At 36.0% G+C, this 20,807-nt stretch overlaps 1 protein-coding gene across 3 annotated transcripts in view; it reads left to right on the forward strand.

The window, feature by feature from the left end:
• NECTIN3 (nectin cell adhesion molecule 3) overlaps positions 1 to 20,807 on the forward strand; it is a 149,938-nt gene that overhangs the window by 81,756 nt on the left and 47,375 nt on the right. For 2 of the 3 annotated variants that reach the window (XM_089330752.1, XM_051819060.3), the window contains exons 6-7: positions 4,857 to 4,995; positions 7,436 to 7,520. In XM_089330752.1, the coding sequence (XP_089186878.1) occupies positions 4,857 to 4,995; positions 7,436 to 7,520 (224 nt within the window). Of the gene's footprint in view, positions 1 to 4,856; positions 4,996 to 7,435; positions 7,521 to 13,713; positions 14,684 to 20,807 lie in introns of those variants that run through there. The other variant, XM_051819061.3, reaches the window with a different exon arrangement.

Consider the following 20,807-nt stretch of genomic DNA (forward strand, 5'->3'; position numbering starts at 1 on the left):
GAAGTTTTGTCAAAGCTACTGAAGAGAAAGGAGGACACTGTTGTGTACATTTAAGATGTGTATTAGGTGTGCACATATGCTTAAATAGCCATCACTTTTATATTCACTTGTATCAGGACAATAGTTGGTTTCACCTAGTTTAGTGTCTATGAAAGTTAACCATCTATGTGTTTCCCCCCCAAATATATTTCTTATATCTCTATTAAATGTTTTAGTATGATGTATACCTAATTTTTGAACATTTCCTCAGAAGACATGTGTAATATCTTTAATTATTAGTAGTCTGCCTTTTGAAGATAAATTTCCAATGAATGTGGGTTACAATAGCTGCTGTGATAACAGCAAGCTTTTTTTTATAGACACATGCAAGAATTTTTAATGATAAATATTTTAATTCTCTTGTCTTTGTTTTCTGCTACTTGTAAGCCTGCCATTAGATTTAGTAGAACATTTCCTTAGTTGATGGTAGTGTTGGTTTCATGTCAGTCACCCAGTAAACCAGTTTAGCATTTAAAAGTGCTAAGTTCTCTGTATGTACTCCTCTAATTTTTTTTTTTCCCTTGTAGTGGTTTTATTGGAATAGAGTCTAAATAGTTTGTATTTTTGTGTGTGTGCAGAGGCAGTGTTTAAGACTATAATTCTCAGTTTTCATCAGAATACTTTGGCATGAATTCAAATGATTGCACCTCTTTTTATTTCATACTGATGTTCAATTCAATATCCTCAAAATACTAATACCTTTAAATATATTACATCTTTCTTCTCAATTACAGCTATAATCAAAAAAGGAAATATGAAATATAGCCCATATATATTTAACAATTTTCCTATGTGCAGTATATTATCCAGTCAGTAAATGGATTCATGCCTCATTTTTCTAATTGCTCATTTCAGCACTTACCTGCCTATTCTGAAACTATGAAGAGGTATGCTCAAAAAATGATACGTGTGCATAAAGAATGAATTAATGGAACCAGGTGAAATAAAGATGCCTGTATTATGATAGAAGGAAATGTCATGTGTACATGGTTAACTCTTGTTCAGAACATCCTAGATCTAAATGCTTTAAGACTAATATAACGGCCGGCGCCGCGGCTCAATAGGCTAATCCTCTGCCTTGCGGCACCGGCACACTGGCTTCTAGTCCCGGTCGGGGCACCGGATTCTGTCCTGGTTGCCCCTCTTCCAGGCCAGTTCTCTGCTGTGGCCAGGGAGTGCAGTGGAGGATGACCCAAGTCCTTGGGCCCTGCACCCAATGTGAGACCAGGAGAAGCACCTGGCTCCTGCCATCGGATCAGTGCGGTGCGCCGGCCGCAGCGTGCTGGCCGCGGCGGCCATTGGAGGGTGAACCAACGGCAAAAGGAAGACCTTCCTCTCTGTCTCTTTCTCTCTCTCACTGTCCACTCTGCCTGTCCAAAAAAAAAAAAAAAAAAAAAAAAAAAAAAAAAAAAGTAATATAACAGAATTGGATTAGCAGGTCATAATTAAAATGTTTAAAAATTGTATCTGTTTAAGACATGAGAATTACTTCATCATATTAAAAGCAACTATTTTAAGTTGGTAATTATTTTAAGATGCTAAAAGTTACATGAATATGCTTTAATATCTAACAAAACACCATTAAATTGCAGACTGTTGCTAAAATTAAATGAAAGGCTTTTTTTTAAAACTTTTATTTAGTAAATATAAATTTCCAAAGTACAGTTTATGGATCACAATGGCTTTTACCCCCTATAACTTCCCTCCCACCCGCAACCCTCCCATCTCCTCCCTCTCCCATTCCATTCACATCAAGATTCCTTTTCAATTATCTTTATATACAGAAGATCAATTTAGTATATATTAAGTAAAGACTTCAACAGTTTGCACCCACACAGAACATAAAGTATAAAATACTGTTTGAGTACTAATTATAGCATTAATTCACATTGAACAACACATTAAGGACAGAGATCCTACATGAGGAGTAAGTGCACAGTGACTCCTGTTGTTGACTTAACAATTTGACACTCTTGTTTATGGTGACAGTAATCACCCTAGGCTCTTGTCATGAGTTGCCAAGGCTATGGAAGCCATTTGAGTTCACCAACTTTGATCTTATTTAGACAAGGTCATAGTCAAAGTGGAAGTTCTCTCCTCCCTTCAGAGAAAGGTACCTCCTTTGACGGCCTGTTGTTTCTACTGGGATCTCACTCACAGAGATCTTTCACTTGGTCCCCCCCAACCCCCCCCTTTTTTTTTGTTTTGCCAGGGTGTCTTGGCATTCCATGATGAAAGGCTTTCTTGAAGGAGATGGCAGGTCTGATTAATTTATGATTATTTGTAGATTGAAAGTCTTAATTTAGGCTAATTCTATTCAAAGTAAACTTTTGAAAAGTAAGTTTGGAAGTATTACTATATATGTGATATTAATTTTCTCATCAAATTATGGTGTAGAATAGGTTATTTGTAAGTATTCTCATATCTATTTTTCACATTTACAAGTGCAAAGTAATATTGAACTGCACTAGATTTCTAATCTTTTTCTCATCTAGCATATTTTCAAATGGAGATAAGGACTGGAGAAATAAGCAACAATAGACAAACCAAGACTGTGTTAGCAGATGAGGGTAGCAATATGAATTGCCTGAGTTGGCTATAATGTTTAAGAATAATTAATTGTGTGCTATTTCACTAATTTTAGATTCTATTCAAGGTTTGAAAAAAATTGAAGTAGGTGACTTGTATTCATAAGAATTTTAGTCTAGAATGATCCTAACAAGGTAACCCTCTAGTAAATAAACCAAGGCTTGTTAGTATACTAGAGAAATTTTAATAGTTACAGAGAAAATAAAACATTACTTTTAGTAATGTGAAACACCATGTGATTCATATTTTTATAGTAGTTGGGAAATAATTAAATATATATTCATAAGCATAGAAATACTATGATGGTACGTAGGTAATATATATTTCAGACCTGATAGTGCTTAATTTAAATTTGCTACATCTGGATCCTAACAATAATTGTAGCTACTTAAGAGTAAGTAATTTGAATATTTGTGAATATGTTAATTTAGTGAAAACTGAGAATTCTTCATTACCAAATAGACAAAAGGCAAGTCTATATTAGATGTTGTCAAAGAAAATAATTTTTACAAAGGTGTGGGAAAGTTTATATCCTATCCCAGTCTTTTAGTTCACTGTGTTCTTTACTGCCCATTAATTCAATGACCTTGGGCAGATTATTTAACTTCAGACCTGTAGTATTTTCTTTTTTTTTAAACTTTTATTTATTAAATATTAATTTCCAAAGTACAGTTTATGGATTACAATGGCTTTCCCCCCCGATAACTTCCCTCCCACTCGCATCCCTCCCATCTCTGCTCCCTCTCCCATTCCATTCACATCAAGATTCATTTTCAATTATCTTTATATACATATGATCGATTTAGTATATATTAAGTAAGGATTTCATCAGTTTGCACCCACACAGAAACACAAAGTGTAAAATACTGTTTCAGTACTAGTTATAGCATTACTTCACATTGGACAACACACTAAGGACAGATCCCACATGAGGAGTAAGTACACAGTGACTCCTGTTGTTGACTTAACAATTTGACACTCTTGTTTATGGTGTCAGTAATCTCCCTAGGCTCTAGTCATGAGTTGCCAAGGCTATGGAAGCTTTTTGAGTTCACCGACTCTAATCATATTTAGACAAGGTCGTAGTCAAAGTGGAAGTTCTCTCCTCCCTTCAGAGAAAGGCACCTCTTTCTTTGATGGCCCGTTCTTTCTACTGTGATCTCACTCACAGAGATCTTTCATTTAAGACCTGTAGTATTTTCATTTATAGAATATTGTCTTCAATAGCTGTTATTGGTTAGTTAACAAAATCATGTATGTGAAGGAACTTTGTTAATTATGAATCATCCCACAAAATTTAACTGGTGGATTTAGTATGGCTGAGATTGCCAAAATAATACTCAGAGATCGATAGTTTTGTCATATCCCTTAATAGTTATATTTTCAAATGCATAGTTAAATGGGATAATTTTAGTAGATTCCTTTTTTGAGGGGGTAGTTAATGAAATAAAGTGACCAGTTTTAAAAGTGTGTGAAAATGCTGATTGCTACGTATTTCTTTTACATTTTAGAAAACGTGGTTTGGGGAAGGGAAATTGGTATTCAGAAATGATTTAGTGTGCCTATAGCCAGGAGATAGGAAAGAATTTACATTTAATTTTGTAGTAAAGATGATATGTTCAGTGTACTTTTTATTAGTTATACATGAATTAGGGAAATTTCACGCAATGAGTACTGTTTTAGAATGTTTACTCCTATTTTAAAATGTTGCTTTAAAGCATTTAAAAGTTTTACTGTGTTCATTGTCACTTCTTTGATTAGGTAATATACGTTGTATTTGGTTGTTGTTTTATCTTCCCTTGAAGGCTTTTGGCTTCTTCAATAGATTTTTTTAAATTTTCATAGAATAAAAATGGTAAGTATCTGTATTCTTGGTCTAGTCTTGAAGAACAGTAATATTTTTGTCACCTTTTAGAGTAATTGTTTTCATTCTTAATCCTTTCTCCTTCACACATTCTCTGACCACAGGAATAGATTTACTTGTTGATGACTGACTAGGGCTATCCTTTTCATAATTTGAAGGACACAAAGCTGGGTGCTCAGGTAGAAGGAGAAAAGGGTGTTAGCATAATGGTAAAAAATTAATCAGTCAAATTTGGGTTCCTCTGGGCTGGCAGTAGGATAAGATACTTCAATCATGCAGTCTCTGCACATTGTAGAAAGTAAAATATGCAATATCATAAACTCTTTAAAATTGTTTGAAAAGACTAATCTTTGTTACTTTACAGATGTTCCATTTAAGCAGACCTCTTCTATAGCAGTTGCTGGAGCTGTAATTGGAGCTGTTCTTGCCCTTTTTATCATTGCGATCTTTATGACTGTGCTGCTGACTCCAAGGAAAAAGAGACCATCCTATCTTGACAAAGTGTAGGTAACTTTTCTGCCTGTTTTCAACTGTGCGTATTCATTATCCATTGGTCTTTATATGTCTCTTTACAGCTACACATACATAGAGTCCAAAGGATGGAATGAAGATTATATTACTTTTGTTAAATGACCATACTTGGTCCAAATGTCTCAAACTACTCTTGATAAATGGACAATATCAAGGGGCTGCTGGAGACAAATATATTGGATATATTTTACACAATAGCATATTAGACATCCTTCTAAATGGCAGCATAATGATACTTTATGTTGTTCTGCCTTCTGAATAGCAAAGTGGGCCTCTGTTGAAGTAAGTAGTTTTTGAAAAACAAATATAAAAATATTTTAGAAATTTTAATTACTTCTTAAGTGTGTATGCTTGTCAGCTACTAAGAATTATTATATAGATTGAGTTTTTAGATTTACTTATTTATTTGAAAGTTGGAGTTACACAGAGAGAGAAGTGTTCCATCCGCTGGTTCACTCTCCGGATGGCTGCAATGGCTGGAGGTGTGCTGATCCAAAGCCAGGAGCCAGGAGCTTCTAGGTCTCCTACACTGATACAGGGGCCCAAGGACTTGGGCCATCTTCTGCTTTCCCTAGCCATAGCAGAGAGCTGGATTGGAAGTGAAGCAGCCGGGACTCGAACTGGAGCACATATGGGATGCCAGCACTGCAGGCAGCGGCTTTTCCTGCTACGCCACAGCGTTAGCCCCTAAATAGATTGAGTTTTAAAGTTTTGTTTTTTTTTTTTTTTCATTAAGAAAAATACTGGGTGATTATAAAATAGGCATCATTTCTTTAAAGAATAAATAATTCTTTCACCTAATCATTGAATTAGAATTGAAAGTCCTAAATTGCACCTTGTTTCAAATGAATCAAATGGGGCAACGTTTGGAGTCTCTTAATTACATTGATAGCTTTGGTGCTTCATAAGTGAAATGTGAATCATACTGTACCTACTTAGCTTGTTGTGATGAGGATAGAACAAATTAATGTTTTATAAAAAATTCTATATATATGGCATTATTTTTGAGCAGTTATTAGTTTTTAATATTAAAGCCACAGCCTAGCTTTTAAAGAGTATATTTCTTTTATACTTATAAATGCTTTGTATATATCTCTGCTCTCTATTATGACACAATTATAGCAGTGGTCTCTGTGGATTTAAAACACATCAGAATCAGTTTCAGCTTTATCATAGTCAAATTAGTAGTATGACCGTGAACAATTCCTTTTACTTACATAATTTTCTTACCTAAACAACCTATGGCCCCTCATAGTCAAATTAGTAGTTATGACTGTGAACAATTCTTTTTACTTCTGTAAGCCTGATTTCTTACCTAAACAGCCTGTGGCCCCTCAAAGCTGTAAATTTTGCTGTGATTTTCATTAGACAAAAAGAAACAGCTATTTTGTACAAAGGACAGCAAAGTATTCTTGCACAGTAATACCTGTGACACTGGAGTTTTTCAAGAGTTAGTAGCATGTTGTCAGCATCATGTTGGTTCCCAGATTATCTGAGCCTTTTCTATGGTCTTAAAACATATTTTACTAGTAGGCTAATAAATTCATGTAACCATTTTATTTATTGTTTGGATTCTGTTCATATAAAGTTTTACTTTATGCTCTTAAAAATTGTCAGACTACAGAGGATTTATTACTTCATCTGTAGCTTTGACTCCCTTTATCCTTTAGTAAAGATAATCTTCATTTACTAATTAAAAGTACTGAAAAAATCTGTAATTTTCAAAAGTGTGGGTATATGTAATTTTCTAAATTACAGAGGTCTATAAGTTATAATTAAATTTATTTTTATAACTATTTGATATGTATGAAAATATGATTTTTGTTTTATAAATTAGGTCATTTTGGAAAAAATAAGTGCCTTCCTTGAGAATATAATGTTCCCTTTGTTTATTTCAGGTGGCAAGATTTATATATGTAGATTACAAATCTTAGATTGTGTGGTAAATATTCTAAATGATGAAGCCTTTTGAAAATCAGTTTTAGAAGCATTTAAAATACATTATAAACTTTTTGTCATTTAAGATACAATCTTTTAAAGTACTTTTATGCCACGTTGGAACGAAATGTAATGAGACACATATTTGACTGTCTTTAAAATCTTGGTAGGCAAAGTTAAATGTGAAAAAGTGGTCCTATGCCAAATTACTTAATTATAATTTTCAAAAAAAGCCTTCTGTGTGAATTTCTTCTTTAACCATCAACTAGCTTGATCATAAACATTGGAAAAATCTTTGATAGATGAAAGGAAATACAAGAACTGAATTAAACATGTAGACTAGGATAAAATTATGTATTTATGTATTGTAAAAAAATATCCTCAAAGTTTATGAGAACCTTGAAATTTTGGTTCTTTTGCTTTCTTTTTTTCCCTAAATTTGACAGTCACCTTATCCAACCCTTTTTAATGCAGGATTGACCTTCCACCCACACATAAGCCACCTCCTATGTATGAAGAACGATCTCCCCCTTTGCCTCAGAAAACCCTCCTATATCAGGTATGTGTTCCTGAATATACTTATTCTAAAATACAGTAAAAATATGTAGCCATTTTTGATTTCTCTTGGAATGTCTAGTCATTATATCTTAATTATTACATAATATCTAATTCTTAACATGCTCAGTCATTTCTCTGAAACATTTTGGTAATCAAACCTTGTCTACAAATTATTAAGAAAAGTTATGATGAGCATAGCTAAGACCCATCAGCATGATATTAGGCTTTTTACCAAAAGTTGATGACATATAGTTGATGACATATTAGTATAGTTTTTTGACATGCAGATTCATTGTAAAATATGCATTTTATATAAAACTTAGAAATGTTGAATGTCTTTGGAGGAGTATCATGAAGAACTTATTATTTTTTTTTTTTTTGTCTTATTCTTTCTTACCTATAAAAGATACTGAGGTTGTATAACACTGTATCCAGAATTTACCTCTAGGGATAATCTGTGGTATTTTCCTCCTAAAATGTATCTAGCTTTGGTTTAAATAAGGCAAATTATTTGTCAACAATTAATTTTTTTAATTTAGTAGGAAAATGCTAAAGGAATGTTTCTATCAAGATGTCAGCTTCTATTCCTTTGCCAGCTGTACATTTAATAATAGTTAACTTTACAAGCACTAAACAGGAAGGAGCTTTTCCTCACATGTGTACCCACTGTTGGTAGGCAACATCTTTGTCATTAATTCAAGTTAGGTGTCCTGAGGTTGAAGATATGCCATATTTTAGACCTCTTGACTTTTAAGCAGTAGCATAATCTCTCACTTTTGGCAAGTAACTGAAGGTGACAAGTAGTGTGAAATGTTGACAAGATACTTAGCTATGGCTGTTGTTAGATGCTGTAGATAAGCCATTTTCCTCCCTTAGCAAAGCTAGTGATCTGTCCGAGGATTTCTAGATTAGTTTGGGAAAGTTTTTTTTTTTTTTTTTTTTTTTTTTTTTTGGAAGATTCTTAGAGATTTGCATTTTTTAGGATAACCTTAATTGGATATAATATTAATCTTTTCAAGTTAACAATGGATTATATGGCTTGTTATTTATATTCTCAAATATTTATAAATGCATCTGAGTTGGGAAGAGTTTTTTGGCTCAGGTCATGTGACCTGGGGTTCAGTCAAGGAAATGTGGTTGCTATATATACCAGTGTAGATACTGCTTAAATAAATACAAAAGGAGGATTTTTCTTGGATGATTTGAGTTGACATTGGTATATACTGCAGTTTCTATTATGGTTGGATTAAGAAACTTCCTGGTTGGATTATTTTGGAGACTGGAGTTTTCACATTGGGGGTGAAATTATTCAGTTGCTGAATAGTCATTTTTATTAATAGTAAGTTGTATAACTTTGGAAGTCATGAACCTGGGTGGAAACAAAAACTTAATATGGAAAAGGAATGAAAGATGTTTCAGAAAATTTACAGCAAACCTAAAAGGTACAGCAAACATTGGGCTTTAGAGAGTCAGAGCTGATTCTGTTACCTCAGTTGCAAAATTAATCAGTTGAAAACATTGTTTCCTTTCTCTAGCTCTAAAACTGCTCTAGAGAGTGAGAGCTTGAGTTGGATGTGAAATAAACAACTTCATTCTTAATTCCATTAAACATTTAATAATAAAATTTAGGCTAAAATCATCATCTGTCTGTAAAATAATGTATTATGATTCATGAACGCTAATGTCATGTGTTAGTTATATGGATGTTGGTTTTTTGTTTAATCTTATCAGTATGGAAATTGTATAGTAATTGTCTCCTGGTTACCAAGAAATCTGTTTATGTAATTATTTAGTTTCATGCATTGATGGCATACTTTAATAGTAAATGTCTTGTAATGTTCCACTGCTCTAGGTAACTTGTCAACTTTAAACTCATGAAATTATTCCTGCTTAGTCTTTAGTCATGAGTCTCATAGTGAGGAGGGTCTCATGCCTCCAGAATGCCACCAGTGGCTTTAAGCAAGAGACTCCCATCACTTCTACCCTGAGGGAGCAATCTCTCCCTGCTCAACTGCTGATTTTATGGTAATAGTGACAGAAGTCAGCCTGGAGAGTTTCTCCTCTACATATTGGGGATTGAGGTCTGGTATTGAGAAGTGGCAGTTTCCTTGTGTCGAACTGTTTGTAAAGGTTTGTGGCGGCACGCATCTGAGGGTACTGAAACAAAGTCATGGAAAAATAGAATTAAAGGATAAGTTTATTTTATGCTGAAATTTTAGAAATCCAGGAATTTTTAGTGTATATTTTAATGGACTTATTATAGATCTTATTATAGACCTAATATTTATGATTTAAAAATTTTTGTATCAAAATAACTTGGAAAGGCAGGCATTATGGCACAGCAGGTTAAGCCACTGAGGGCTGGTTTGAGTGTTGGCTATTCCACTTCTGATCCAACTCTCTGCTGATGATCGTTCGGCTACTTGAGATCCTGCTACCCATGTATGAGACCTGGATGGAGTTCCTGACTGGCTTTGGCCTCTTTTGGCCCTAGCTATTGGTTAGTGAACCTGTAGATGGAAGATCTCTCTCTCATTCTCATTCTCATTCTGCCTTTCAAATACATAAATAAATATTTAAAAAAAGAACTTATATTTTAATTCTACTTTTCTGCAAACTTGTTGCACTAATGTCATATATGTATTGATGTTTTTTCTATGTTAAGTACTCTGTATCATAAAATGGAATATATGCATAAAGTCCTTGTATGATTGAAACAAGATTTTTCAGGGTCTACATGGAAACTAACTGAGAAACTATCAATTGCAGAGAACTTTGGTATAATATCAAAGAATTTTTTTAGTTATCTGATGACTACCAAAGTAGTCCTTCCTCTTCCAACTGCATATCTGTGTGAAGCTGTTTTTGTTCTTTAGATACCGTCAGCTAAACAACATATTGCAAGATTGAGTAGTAATAGCAGATAGGAAAATCAGGATTTTTTCTTTTCACCCAGGCATTGTTAAAAATTGTAAAAATGGAATTATAAGAATGGTACTCTTGAGCCGGCGCCGTGGCTCAATAGGCTAATCCTCCACCTTGCGGCGCCGGCACACCGGGTTCTAGTCCCGGTTGGGGCGCCGGATTCTGTCCCGGTTGCCCCTCTTCCAGGCCAGCTCTCTGCTATGGCCAGGGAGTGCAGTGGAGGATGGCCCAGGTGCTTGGGCCCTGCACCCCATGGGAGACCAGGAAAAGCACCTGGCTCCTGGCTCCTGCCAGGATCAGCGCGGTGCGCCGGCTGCAGCGGCGGCCATTGGAGGGTGAACCAACGGCAAAGGAAGACCTTTCTCTCTGTCTCTCTCTCACTGTCCACTCTGCCTGTCAAAAAAAAAAAAAAAAAAAGAATGGTACTCTTCTCACTAAGCTTTGTTTTAGAAGTATTATTTTTATTTAAAAGATCTTACTCATACTAATATAGAATATATTCACTCTTTTTTAACTTTTATTTAATAAATATAAATTTCCAAAGTACAGCTTTTGGATTACAGTGGCTTTTTCCGCCCCATAACTTCCCTCCCACTTGGCAACCCTCCCCTCTCCCGCTCTCTCTCCCATTCCATTCAACTAGTACTCAAACAGTACTTTACACTTTGTGTTTCTGTGTGGGTACAAACTGTTGAAATCTTTACTTAATATATACTAAATTGATCTTCTGTATATAAAGATAATTGAAAGTGAATCTTGATGTGAATATATTCACTCTTAAAGGTTAAATATTTTAAGAAATTATTAACTTTTATATATAATATGCTGAATTTGGGTAGCTATTACCCACATAGATAATTTTAGTCCTCAAAAGGTAAACCTGTGAAGGAGTCCTGAGGGCAAAATATTGAGAACCTCTGCTGCATACTGTAAGCAATGTGAATGCAAGGATGCTGTCACTGTTGTGTAGAACTGCACAACAGAGTACTTGGCACACAGTGGGTAACTGATGCACTTTTTAAAATTTTTTTAATGCTGAAAAGTTTTATTTATTACATATAACATGTTTTGATATATGTCTTTAACAGAGCTAGGTCCATGTCAAAGCTGGGAGCCAGGAATTCAACCCAGGTTCCCAACGTGGGTGGCAGGGACTCAATTACTTAGGCCTCCCAGAATTGCCTTTAACAAAAAACTAGAATTAAGAGGGAGGGATGTGGGCAAAGGATGTCACCACTAGCCTAAATGTCAGCTTCCAAACTGTGGTTTTAAAAAAAACTCAAGTTTGAGAGTTAGAGATATATCCTTCAGGTATGTTAGTTTCAGTTATCAATCATGCCATATTTCATTTAAGCCTCTCTTGAACCTCTTTTTCCGTATGTTCTTTATAATATCATAGACTTCCCTGGCCACAGCAGAGAGCTGGCCTGGAAGAGGGACAACAGGGACAGAATCCAGTGCCCTGACTGGGACTAGAACCCGGTGTGCCGGCGCCGCAAGGCGGAGGATTAGCCTAGTGAGCTGCGGCGCCGGCCAGTAGGTAACTCTTTTTAAATAATCATCAGTGGTCTGGTTTTTGTCCTCCTCCCCCCAATATCTGGATGTTGTACCATGCTTACAGATACTACTAGTAGTTAGGATCTTTGGAGTCAGGAGATCACAAGGAAAAAGATGATAGAATTACTTACACTTGTCTTCAAGATTGGAAGAAAGTGTGACTGAGTGGATCATTCAAGTAAATAAATACTGAATATTTCTAGTATGATTTTTGCCTTCAAGTAGCAAAAAAAAGTTTTCATCTTACATATTGCATTTTGTTGGTATGTAGTGGAGTTAAGTAGCAAGAATTATGGCACCTTTTTCTGGTTGAGGAGGATAAAAATTTGGTAATCAACAAGGCTGGATGAAGCAATGATTTATAAATTACTATTATTTAGGGAGAGCTTTTCAAAGTAAAATACATATATATAATTAAGGTTAAATATCAAAATATTTGTCAAATTATTAAAATTCATTCAACTGAGATAGATGCAACATTTAATCTATAAAATTTATATTTACTATATCAAAGCTATTACAAAACGATCTTAAAATGAGAAAAAGATAAACCTTCTTTACAAAGTTTTATTGCAATTAATAAATTTTGCTGCTTCCTTAAAATAGTGTCTGACAAAGAGTACTACTATGTATTTACTGTTATTGTTATTAAAATGAGAAGCCCTGCAATCCTTTTTTTTTTTTTTTTTTAAGATTTATTTATTTATTTGAAAGGCAGAGTTACAGAGAGGCAGAAGCTGAAAGAGAGAGAGGGGTATCTTCCATCTGCTGGTTTACCCCCAAATGGACATAATGGCCGGAGCTGGGCCAGTCCAAAGCCAGGAGCCAGGAGCTTCCTCTAGGTCTCCCACAAGGGTGCAGGGTGATAGAACAAGGACATAAGCCTCAGCCATTTTAGGTTTCTTGTTACCCCTGCTTTCTTTCAAGAGATCAGTTTCATCTCACACCCTGTATTGTTCCCCACCCCACTCCCTGCATTCTTCTCCAGGATTGGGAGCCAGTGGGCCAAACCTGAAGAACTAGTATGGGGAAGTTCATCCTTACCTACTGCTCCCCCACCCCCACCCCTTGCCCACCTAAGATATAAAAGGACCCAGCCTGCTGGGGTCAGGGCCTCTTGCCTACTGTTTGGTCTGTGAGCATGGTGACAGTTGGTCAACCTCTGTGGATTTATTTTCTCTGAATAAATTTGGTCTGGCTGCAAGTTCATATTCTGCCTCCTCTCTTTTCCTAACATTTTTGGTGCCCCGTGTGAGGAGGCACCAATCTGCACTCTTTTCCTAACACAGGGACCCAAGGACTTGGGCTGTCTTCTACTACTTTCCCAGGTTATAGCAGAGAGCTGGATCGGAAGTGTACCAGCCAAGACTCGAACCAGTGCCCATATGGGATTCCAGGACTGCTGGCAGCAGCTTTACCTACTGCGCCACAGCACCGGCCCCTGTGTATTTCTTAATAGAAATATTAGGGACACCAAGCTGTATTTCTTACAGAAATTATTAATACCTTTATTATATGCACACTCTACTTTTTGTTATAATACTATTTTGTTTTGTGTTTGTCATTCATTAATCAAATAATTTTTGAGTGCATGAAATGTGCCAGTACTGAGGATACTTAGCTAATCAAACATATGAAAAAATTATTTATGTAGCTTACATTTCAGTGACAAATAGATAAATACTTACAATGGCAACTTTCTTCCTTTTCAGGAACAACTTTATGAAGTATACTTGGCATATAATTAATTGAACATATTAAAAGTATAAACTGACACATTTGACACATATTACAGAAGCACATGCATAACCAGAAAATATCTTCAGTCAAGATAATACACACGTCTGTCATTTCCAAAAGCCCTTGACTGCCTTTTTGTGATTTCCTTTTTTAAGCCATCTCCAGGATGACAACTACTGGTCTGTTTCTGTCCATTTATAAAGTATTCCTCCCCAGTGGATCCCTGAAACCATGGATAGTGCTGAGCCTTGTATTTACTATATTTTTCTCTATACCATACACACCTACAATAAAGTTTAATTTGTAAGATAGGCACTATGTGAGATTAACAACAGTAGCTAATACTAAAAGAGTACAGTTCTAACAATAGCAGTTATGTGAATGTGGACTCAATAATTTAGATGAATGTAAATATTTTGGATTCTGTGTGTATGTAATTGAAACTGCAGAAAGCCAGGCTATGGAAAAGGAGGGATTAATATATTAGTTTACATGTTCTCAGATTTTATACAATAGTAACATGCAGTGTGTTCTCTTATGGTCTTGATTCTTTCACTTCACATAGTGATTTTGGGATTTGTTCATGTTGTGCTGGTCAGTGCTTTGTTCCTTTTCCATGGGTGTACTTTGTAGATATAATACTACATTTTCTTTATATATTTACCTGTGATTGGGCACTCCCCTAGTTTCTATTTTAAACAAAGGTGTTATAAACATTTATATGCAAGTCATTGTTTAAGCAGATGCTTTAATTTTCTTGGGTAAACACTTAGGACTGGAATGGCTAGGTAGTATGGCTAAGTGTATGTTTTATGTTTAAAGAAAATACCCAACTCTCATTCTGAATTATTTTACCAAGTATGTAAGTTGCTCCATATCCTTATAAATACTTCTTGTGGTTGGTCTTTCAAATTTCAGCTATTAAATAGGTTTGCAATTGTATTTCATTTTGGTTTTAATTTCCATTTTCTCTGGTTACTAATTTGTAGAATACTTTCCATTTACTGATTTGTTTACTGTTTATCTTCTTTATTGACATGCCTCTTCAAGCATTTATATTTCTATTGAATTTTTCTTATTGTTGAATTTTGAGAGTTGTTTATATATTTTAGATAAAAGTCTTTTGTCAGATATATGATTTACAAATATTTTCTCCCATTTTCTTGCCAGTCTTTTAATAGTGACTTTTGAAATAGTGAACAAAGGTTCTTAATTTTAAAGTATTCTAGTTTTATGCAATAACATATTGCCATGCTTTCCCTTTGGAATGCAGGTGTGGGGAACCTAATTTTGTTAGTTGCACTTCTGTTTAACCAAAACTTTATGGTGAATGTATGAGGGTACTTCAAGAGATTCTTAGACAATAAAATTAAAATATATTTTTGATGCAGAATTTTTTTGAAATCCATGCATAGTAAGAGTCTTCCAAAAGCTCAGAAAAATGTGTACTATGAAAAATTATGGATTTCAAAAATTTTTCCCACAAACTTATCTTTTAATTTCATTTTTTCATGAGCATTTTGAAGTAGCCTTGTATTTTATGTTGTATCATTTTATTTTTTGCTGTGTAAACTTTATTACTAGTTAAAAAACTTAATGAATTAATTTAAAAGATGGCAGTTTTCCTTGGTTATTAGAATTGTCAGAATCTGCTGTCTTCAGAAAACATAAATCGTGTACATAATTCTTATCAGAGAAATTGGAAAGATTTAGCCTCTCTAATGGTATGTTGTGGCCCATGGCATAGAAGTAGCTATTAATCTTTATATGTTATATGCACTGTGTCTCAAACACAATAATTAGCAAGATCAAATGTTTAATACATTTTTTTTTTTTTGACAGGCAGAGTGGACAGTGAGAGAGAGAGAGAGACAGAGAGAAGGGTCTTCCTTTACCGTTGGTTCACCCTCCAATGGCCTCCGCGGCCGGCACACTGTGCTGATCTGAAGCCAGGAGCCAGGTGCTTCTCCTGGTCTCACACGCGGGTGCAGGGCCCAAGGACTTGGGCCATCCTCCACTGCACTCCCGGGCCACAGCAGAGCGCTGGCTTGGAAGAGGGGCAACCGGGACAGAATCCGGCGCCCCGACCGGGACTAGAACCTGGTGTGCCAGCGCTGCAGGTGGAGGATTAGCCTAGTGAGCTGTGGCACCTGCCTTAATACAACTTTTAATATAGGACATAGAGATTGGCATTTGGCCCAGTGGTTAAGATACCCACATTCTATATCAGAGTACCTGAATTTGAGTCATGGCTCTATTTCCTATTGCAGCTTCCTGCAAATGTGCACCTTGGGAGGCAGCAGGTGATGGCTCAGGTACTTTCCATGCCATTCACTTGGAAAACATGGATTGAGTTCCTGGCTCCCAGCTTTAGCCTGGCTTAGTCCTAATTGTTGAGGGCATTTAGGGGTTTAACCAAAGCGGGTGAGAATACTCTCTGTTGCTTGCCTCTTAAATAAAAATAATAAGAAATTTAGTGAAAATTAAAATAGGATAGGCATGTTGTACATGAAGAAAAAATATTTTATAGCTGAATCGTTAAATCTTATTCTTATCAGAATCAAGTGGGAGCCAATAGTCTTATGAAAAGACCAATGATTAGTTATTCTGACTCACTGTAAGTTGTAGAAAAACTCTTAGAAACTTTATTATAGACTTATTATGTATGTATAAGCCAGAAGTAATCGATGGGACCTGGAGTGATGGTCTCGTCTCGTCTCGTCTCGTCTCGTCTCGTCTCGTCTCTTCTCTTCTCTTCTCTTCTCTTCCTCTTCCTCTTCCTCTTCCTCTTCCCTTTCTCTTTCTCTTCTCTTTCTTTCTCTTTCCTTCTCTTTCCTTTTCTTAGATTTATTTATTTATTTGAAAGGCAGAGTAACTTAGAGAGATTGGGGAGTTGTGGGGGGAGGAGACAGAGAGATATCTATCATTAGCTGGGTTACTCCTCAAATGGCCCAAAAAGCTGGGTTTGGGCCAGGCCAATGCTAGGAGCCAGGAGCTTTTTACAGGCCTCCCATGTGGGTGCAGAGGCCCAAGAACTTGGGCCATCTTCCTGCTGCTTTCCCAGGTACATTAGCAGAGAGCTGGATGTAAAGTGCAGCAACTGGGCCTTAAACCAATGCCCATGTGGGATGCCAGCATCACACGCAGGGGCTGAGTGATGATTTCTGAGAATAAAGTTTAAGTTTGATTACATGCAGTATTTTTATTGGCATAGAAATATTTACAAATATTGCCAGTATTAATGTATTAAATATGTGATTTTTCAAGAATTGAAACCTTCTGACCTTGATTCTCATTGCTTTCTATTTGTGATTTGTAACAGGATTACCTCTGAGTGGGGGACTTTGGACTATTTTAAGAATGAAAGAAAAAAAACCCAAAACTTCAACTAAGTTATGCAATATTTCCTTTCAGAGCTCTTTCTAATGCTGATTGGATTACTTTCATGCAGAGCACATGATTTACAAGAGCTAGCATCATTCTAGTCACTAATATTCAATTGCAAAAGAAAACTAGATCATCCTTTTTAAAAGAAAAAAGGATTAAATGATGGCCTTTTAAGACTGTTTTGAGGAATTCAGAGAACATCTAATTCACAGTATTTCAGGAGATTTGTATAGCTCCACTTGGTTTCACCTACATTATAAATCTCCCATCTTTCTTCCTTTTGAAACATTAGTTCTGAGTCAGAACATATTTGTTACAAAAATTACATATTCATTATTTGTACTTATATGTGTTTGTGGTTTTCCTATTTAAGCCATGGCTACTACTTCCTTTGTACTCTTTATTGATATCTGATAAACTGCTTTATACACAGGCTATTCAGTAAGGTCAAAAAATATCAAAATTCATGTACAACAGTAGCACTTCATCTTTATAATTGTATAATATCTTAAAAAATTGATTTTAAAAGCAGTCTGGGAATTTTATAGCCCATCATTATTTTTGAACAAAGTGGTGGAACTTTTGGAAAAGATGCTAGTCCATGATATAATTTCTAAAGTATTATTACCATCAACTCACAATAACTAAAAATGAACCTTTAAAGCTCATTGAACATCGTGGATGCTAACATACTAACTCAGATGCAGTGGCCAACACTTAAAAAAAAAAAAGTTTTAATGTCCAGTGGTACTTGGAAACTCATGCAGAACTGTATTATCCTAACCATTAATTTACTTAATTGTAGCTTTTGCCTTGATTTTAAAAGAATTAAATTTAGACTATTAAGAGTTGAGATGCAATCAGAGCATTAAATTTTGGATAGTTTATTTGAGATTTGTGGTAAGTTCACAGTACCATCCACCAGTTCACTCCCCAAATGGCCACCATAGCTGGAGATGAGTTGATCTGAAACCAGGGGCCAGGAGCTCCTTCCAGGTCTCACATATCGGTGCAGAGGCCCAAGCACTTGGGCTGTCTTAAACTGTTTTTCCACACCATAAGCAGAGAGCTGGATCAAAAGAAGAGCAGCTTTTTTTATCTAGTCAACAGTTGATGGACATCTGGGTTGATTCCATATTTTACACTATTGTGAATTGTGCAGAAGTGAACATGGGGGTACAGATAACTCTTTCAGATGCTGATTTCTTTTGGTTTAGGTAAATTTCCAGGAGTGGAATGGCTGTATCATATAGTATGTCTATATTCAGATTTCTGGAGTATCCCCATACTGTCTTCCACAGTGGCTGAACCAGTTTACATTCCTACCAATTATGGACCAGGGTACCTTTTTGCCCACATCCTCGATAGCATTTGTCATTTGTTGATTTCTCTATGAGAGCCATTCTAACTGGGATGAAATGAAACCTCATCATGGTTTTGATTTGCACTTCTGTGATGCCTAGTGATCCTGAGCATTTTCTTAAATGTCTGTTGGCCATTTGAATTTCCTCTCTTGAAAAATGCCTGTTCAAATCCTTTGCCCATTTCTTAACTGGATTGTTTTGTTGTTGTTGAATTTCTTGAGCTCTTTATGGATTCTGGATGATAACCCTTTATCAGTTGCATAATTTGCAAATAATTTCTCCCGTTGTGTCAATTGCCTCTTCACTTTGCTAGTGTTTCTTTTGCAGTGCAGAAGCTTCTTAGATTGATATAATCCAATTGTCAATTTTGGCTTTGATTACCTGGGATTCTTTGGTCTTTTCCAAGAACTCTTTGTCTATTCCAATGTCTTGCAGAGTTTCCCCAGTGTTCTCTAATAATTTGTTGGTATCAGGCCATAAATTTAGGTCTTTGACCCCTTTTGAGTGGGTTTTTGTGTAAGTTGTAAGGAAGGTGTCTAGTTTCATACTTTTGCACATGGAGATCCAGTTTTCCCAGCACCGTTTGTTAAAGAGATTGTCCTTGCTCCAGGAATTCATTTTACCTCCTTGTCAAAAGTAAGTTGGCAATTTATGGCAAATCCACAGACAGCAACCAGTTGAATGGAGAAAAGCTAGAAGCATTCCCTCCAAGATCTGGAGCCAGACAAGGATGTCCACTCTCAACATTGCTATTAAATATAGTCCTGGGAGCTTTATCCAGAGTCATTAGGCAAGAAAAAGAAATCAAAGGGATACAGATTTGAAAGGAGAAAATAAAACTATCCCTATTTGCAGATGACATAATCCTATATATAGGAGATGCAAAAGACTCCACTGAGATAATATTGGAACTCATAAAAGAGTTTGGTAAAGTGGCAAGATATAAAATTAGCACAGAAAATATCAATAGCCTTTGTATACATAGACAATGTCATGGCTGAGAAAGAATTTTTAAGATCAGTCCCTTTCACAATAGCTCCAGAAAGAATCAAATACCTTGGAATAAATTTAACCACTGATTTCAAAGATCTCTATGATAAAAATTATAAAATACTAAAGAAAGAAATGGAAGAAGACATTTAAAAATAGAAAAATCATCCATGTTGATAGATTGGAAGAATCAACATCATCAGAATGTTCATAGTACAAAAGCAATTTTCAGATTCTGTGCAATCTCAATCAAAATACCAATGACATTCTTCTCAGATCTAGAAAAAATGTCACTAAAGTTCATATGGAAACACAAGAGACTCTGAATAACTAAAGCAGCCTTATACAATAAAAACAAAGTTGGGGGGCCGGTGCTGTGGCACAGCGGGTTAATGCCCTGGCCTGAAGTGCCAGCATCCCATATGGGCGTCGGTTCTAATCCCTGCTGCTCCACTTCCAATCCAGCTCTCTGCTGTGACCTGGGATAGCAGTAGAGGATGGCCCAAGTCCTTGGGCCCCTGCACCCACGTGGGAGACCCAGAAGAAGCTCCTGGCTCCTGGCTTTGGATTGGCGTAGCTCTGGCCGTTGCGGACAATTGGGGAGTGAACCATCGGATGGAAGACCTCTCTCTCTATGCCTTTCCTCTCAAGTAAAAAATAAATAAATCTTTATTAAAAAAAAAAACAAAACACCAAAGTTGGAGGCATCACAATACCTGATTTCTAGACATAGTACAGGGCAATTATTGTCAAAACAGCCCGGTACTGGCACAAAAACTGACTTGTAGACCAATAGAACAGAGTAGAAACTCCAGAAATAAATCTATGCATCTAGGCTATAATTTTTTAAAAAGCTACAAGAGGGGCCAACTTTGTGATACAGGACTTGCATTCCATTTGGGTGCCCGTTTATAGTCCTGGCTGCTGAACTTTTGATCCAGCTCCCTGATAGTGTACCTGGAATGCAGTGGAAGATGACTCAAGTGCTTGGACCCCTGCATCCGTGCGAGAAATCTGAATGAAGCTCCTGGTTCCTGGCTTCAGCCTGGTCCAGCTCTGGCTGTTTGTGCCATTCGGGGAGTGGACTGGCATATGGAAGACCCCTCTCCTCTCTCTTCTCTCGCTTCTCTCGCTTCTCTCTCTTCTCTCTCTCTGCCTTTCCCTCTCTCTCTGTAACTCTGCTTTTCAAGTAAATAAATAAATTGTAAAGAAAAAAAAAATCTACAAGTTAGAAATAAAGTTGATCATTGGTATCTACAGGAGATTGGTTCCAAAACCTCCTGCTGATACCAAAATTCAGTAGTTCAAATCCTTTATATGAAATG

This window comes from Oryctolagus cuniculus, chromosome 4, assembly GCF_051225735.1.
Source record: "Oryctolagus cuniculus isolate XC-2025 breed Fujian yellow rabbit chromosome 4, ASM5122573v1, whole genome shotgun sequence".
Lineage (NCBI taxonomy): Eukaryota > Metazoa > Chordata > Mammalia > Lagomorpha > Leporidae > Oryctolagus > Oryctolagus cuniculus.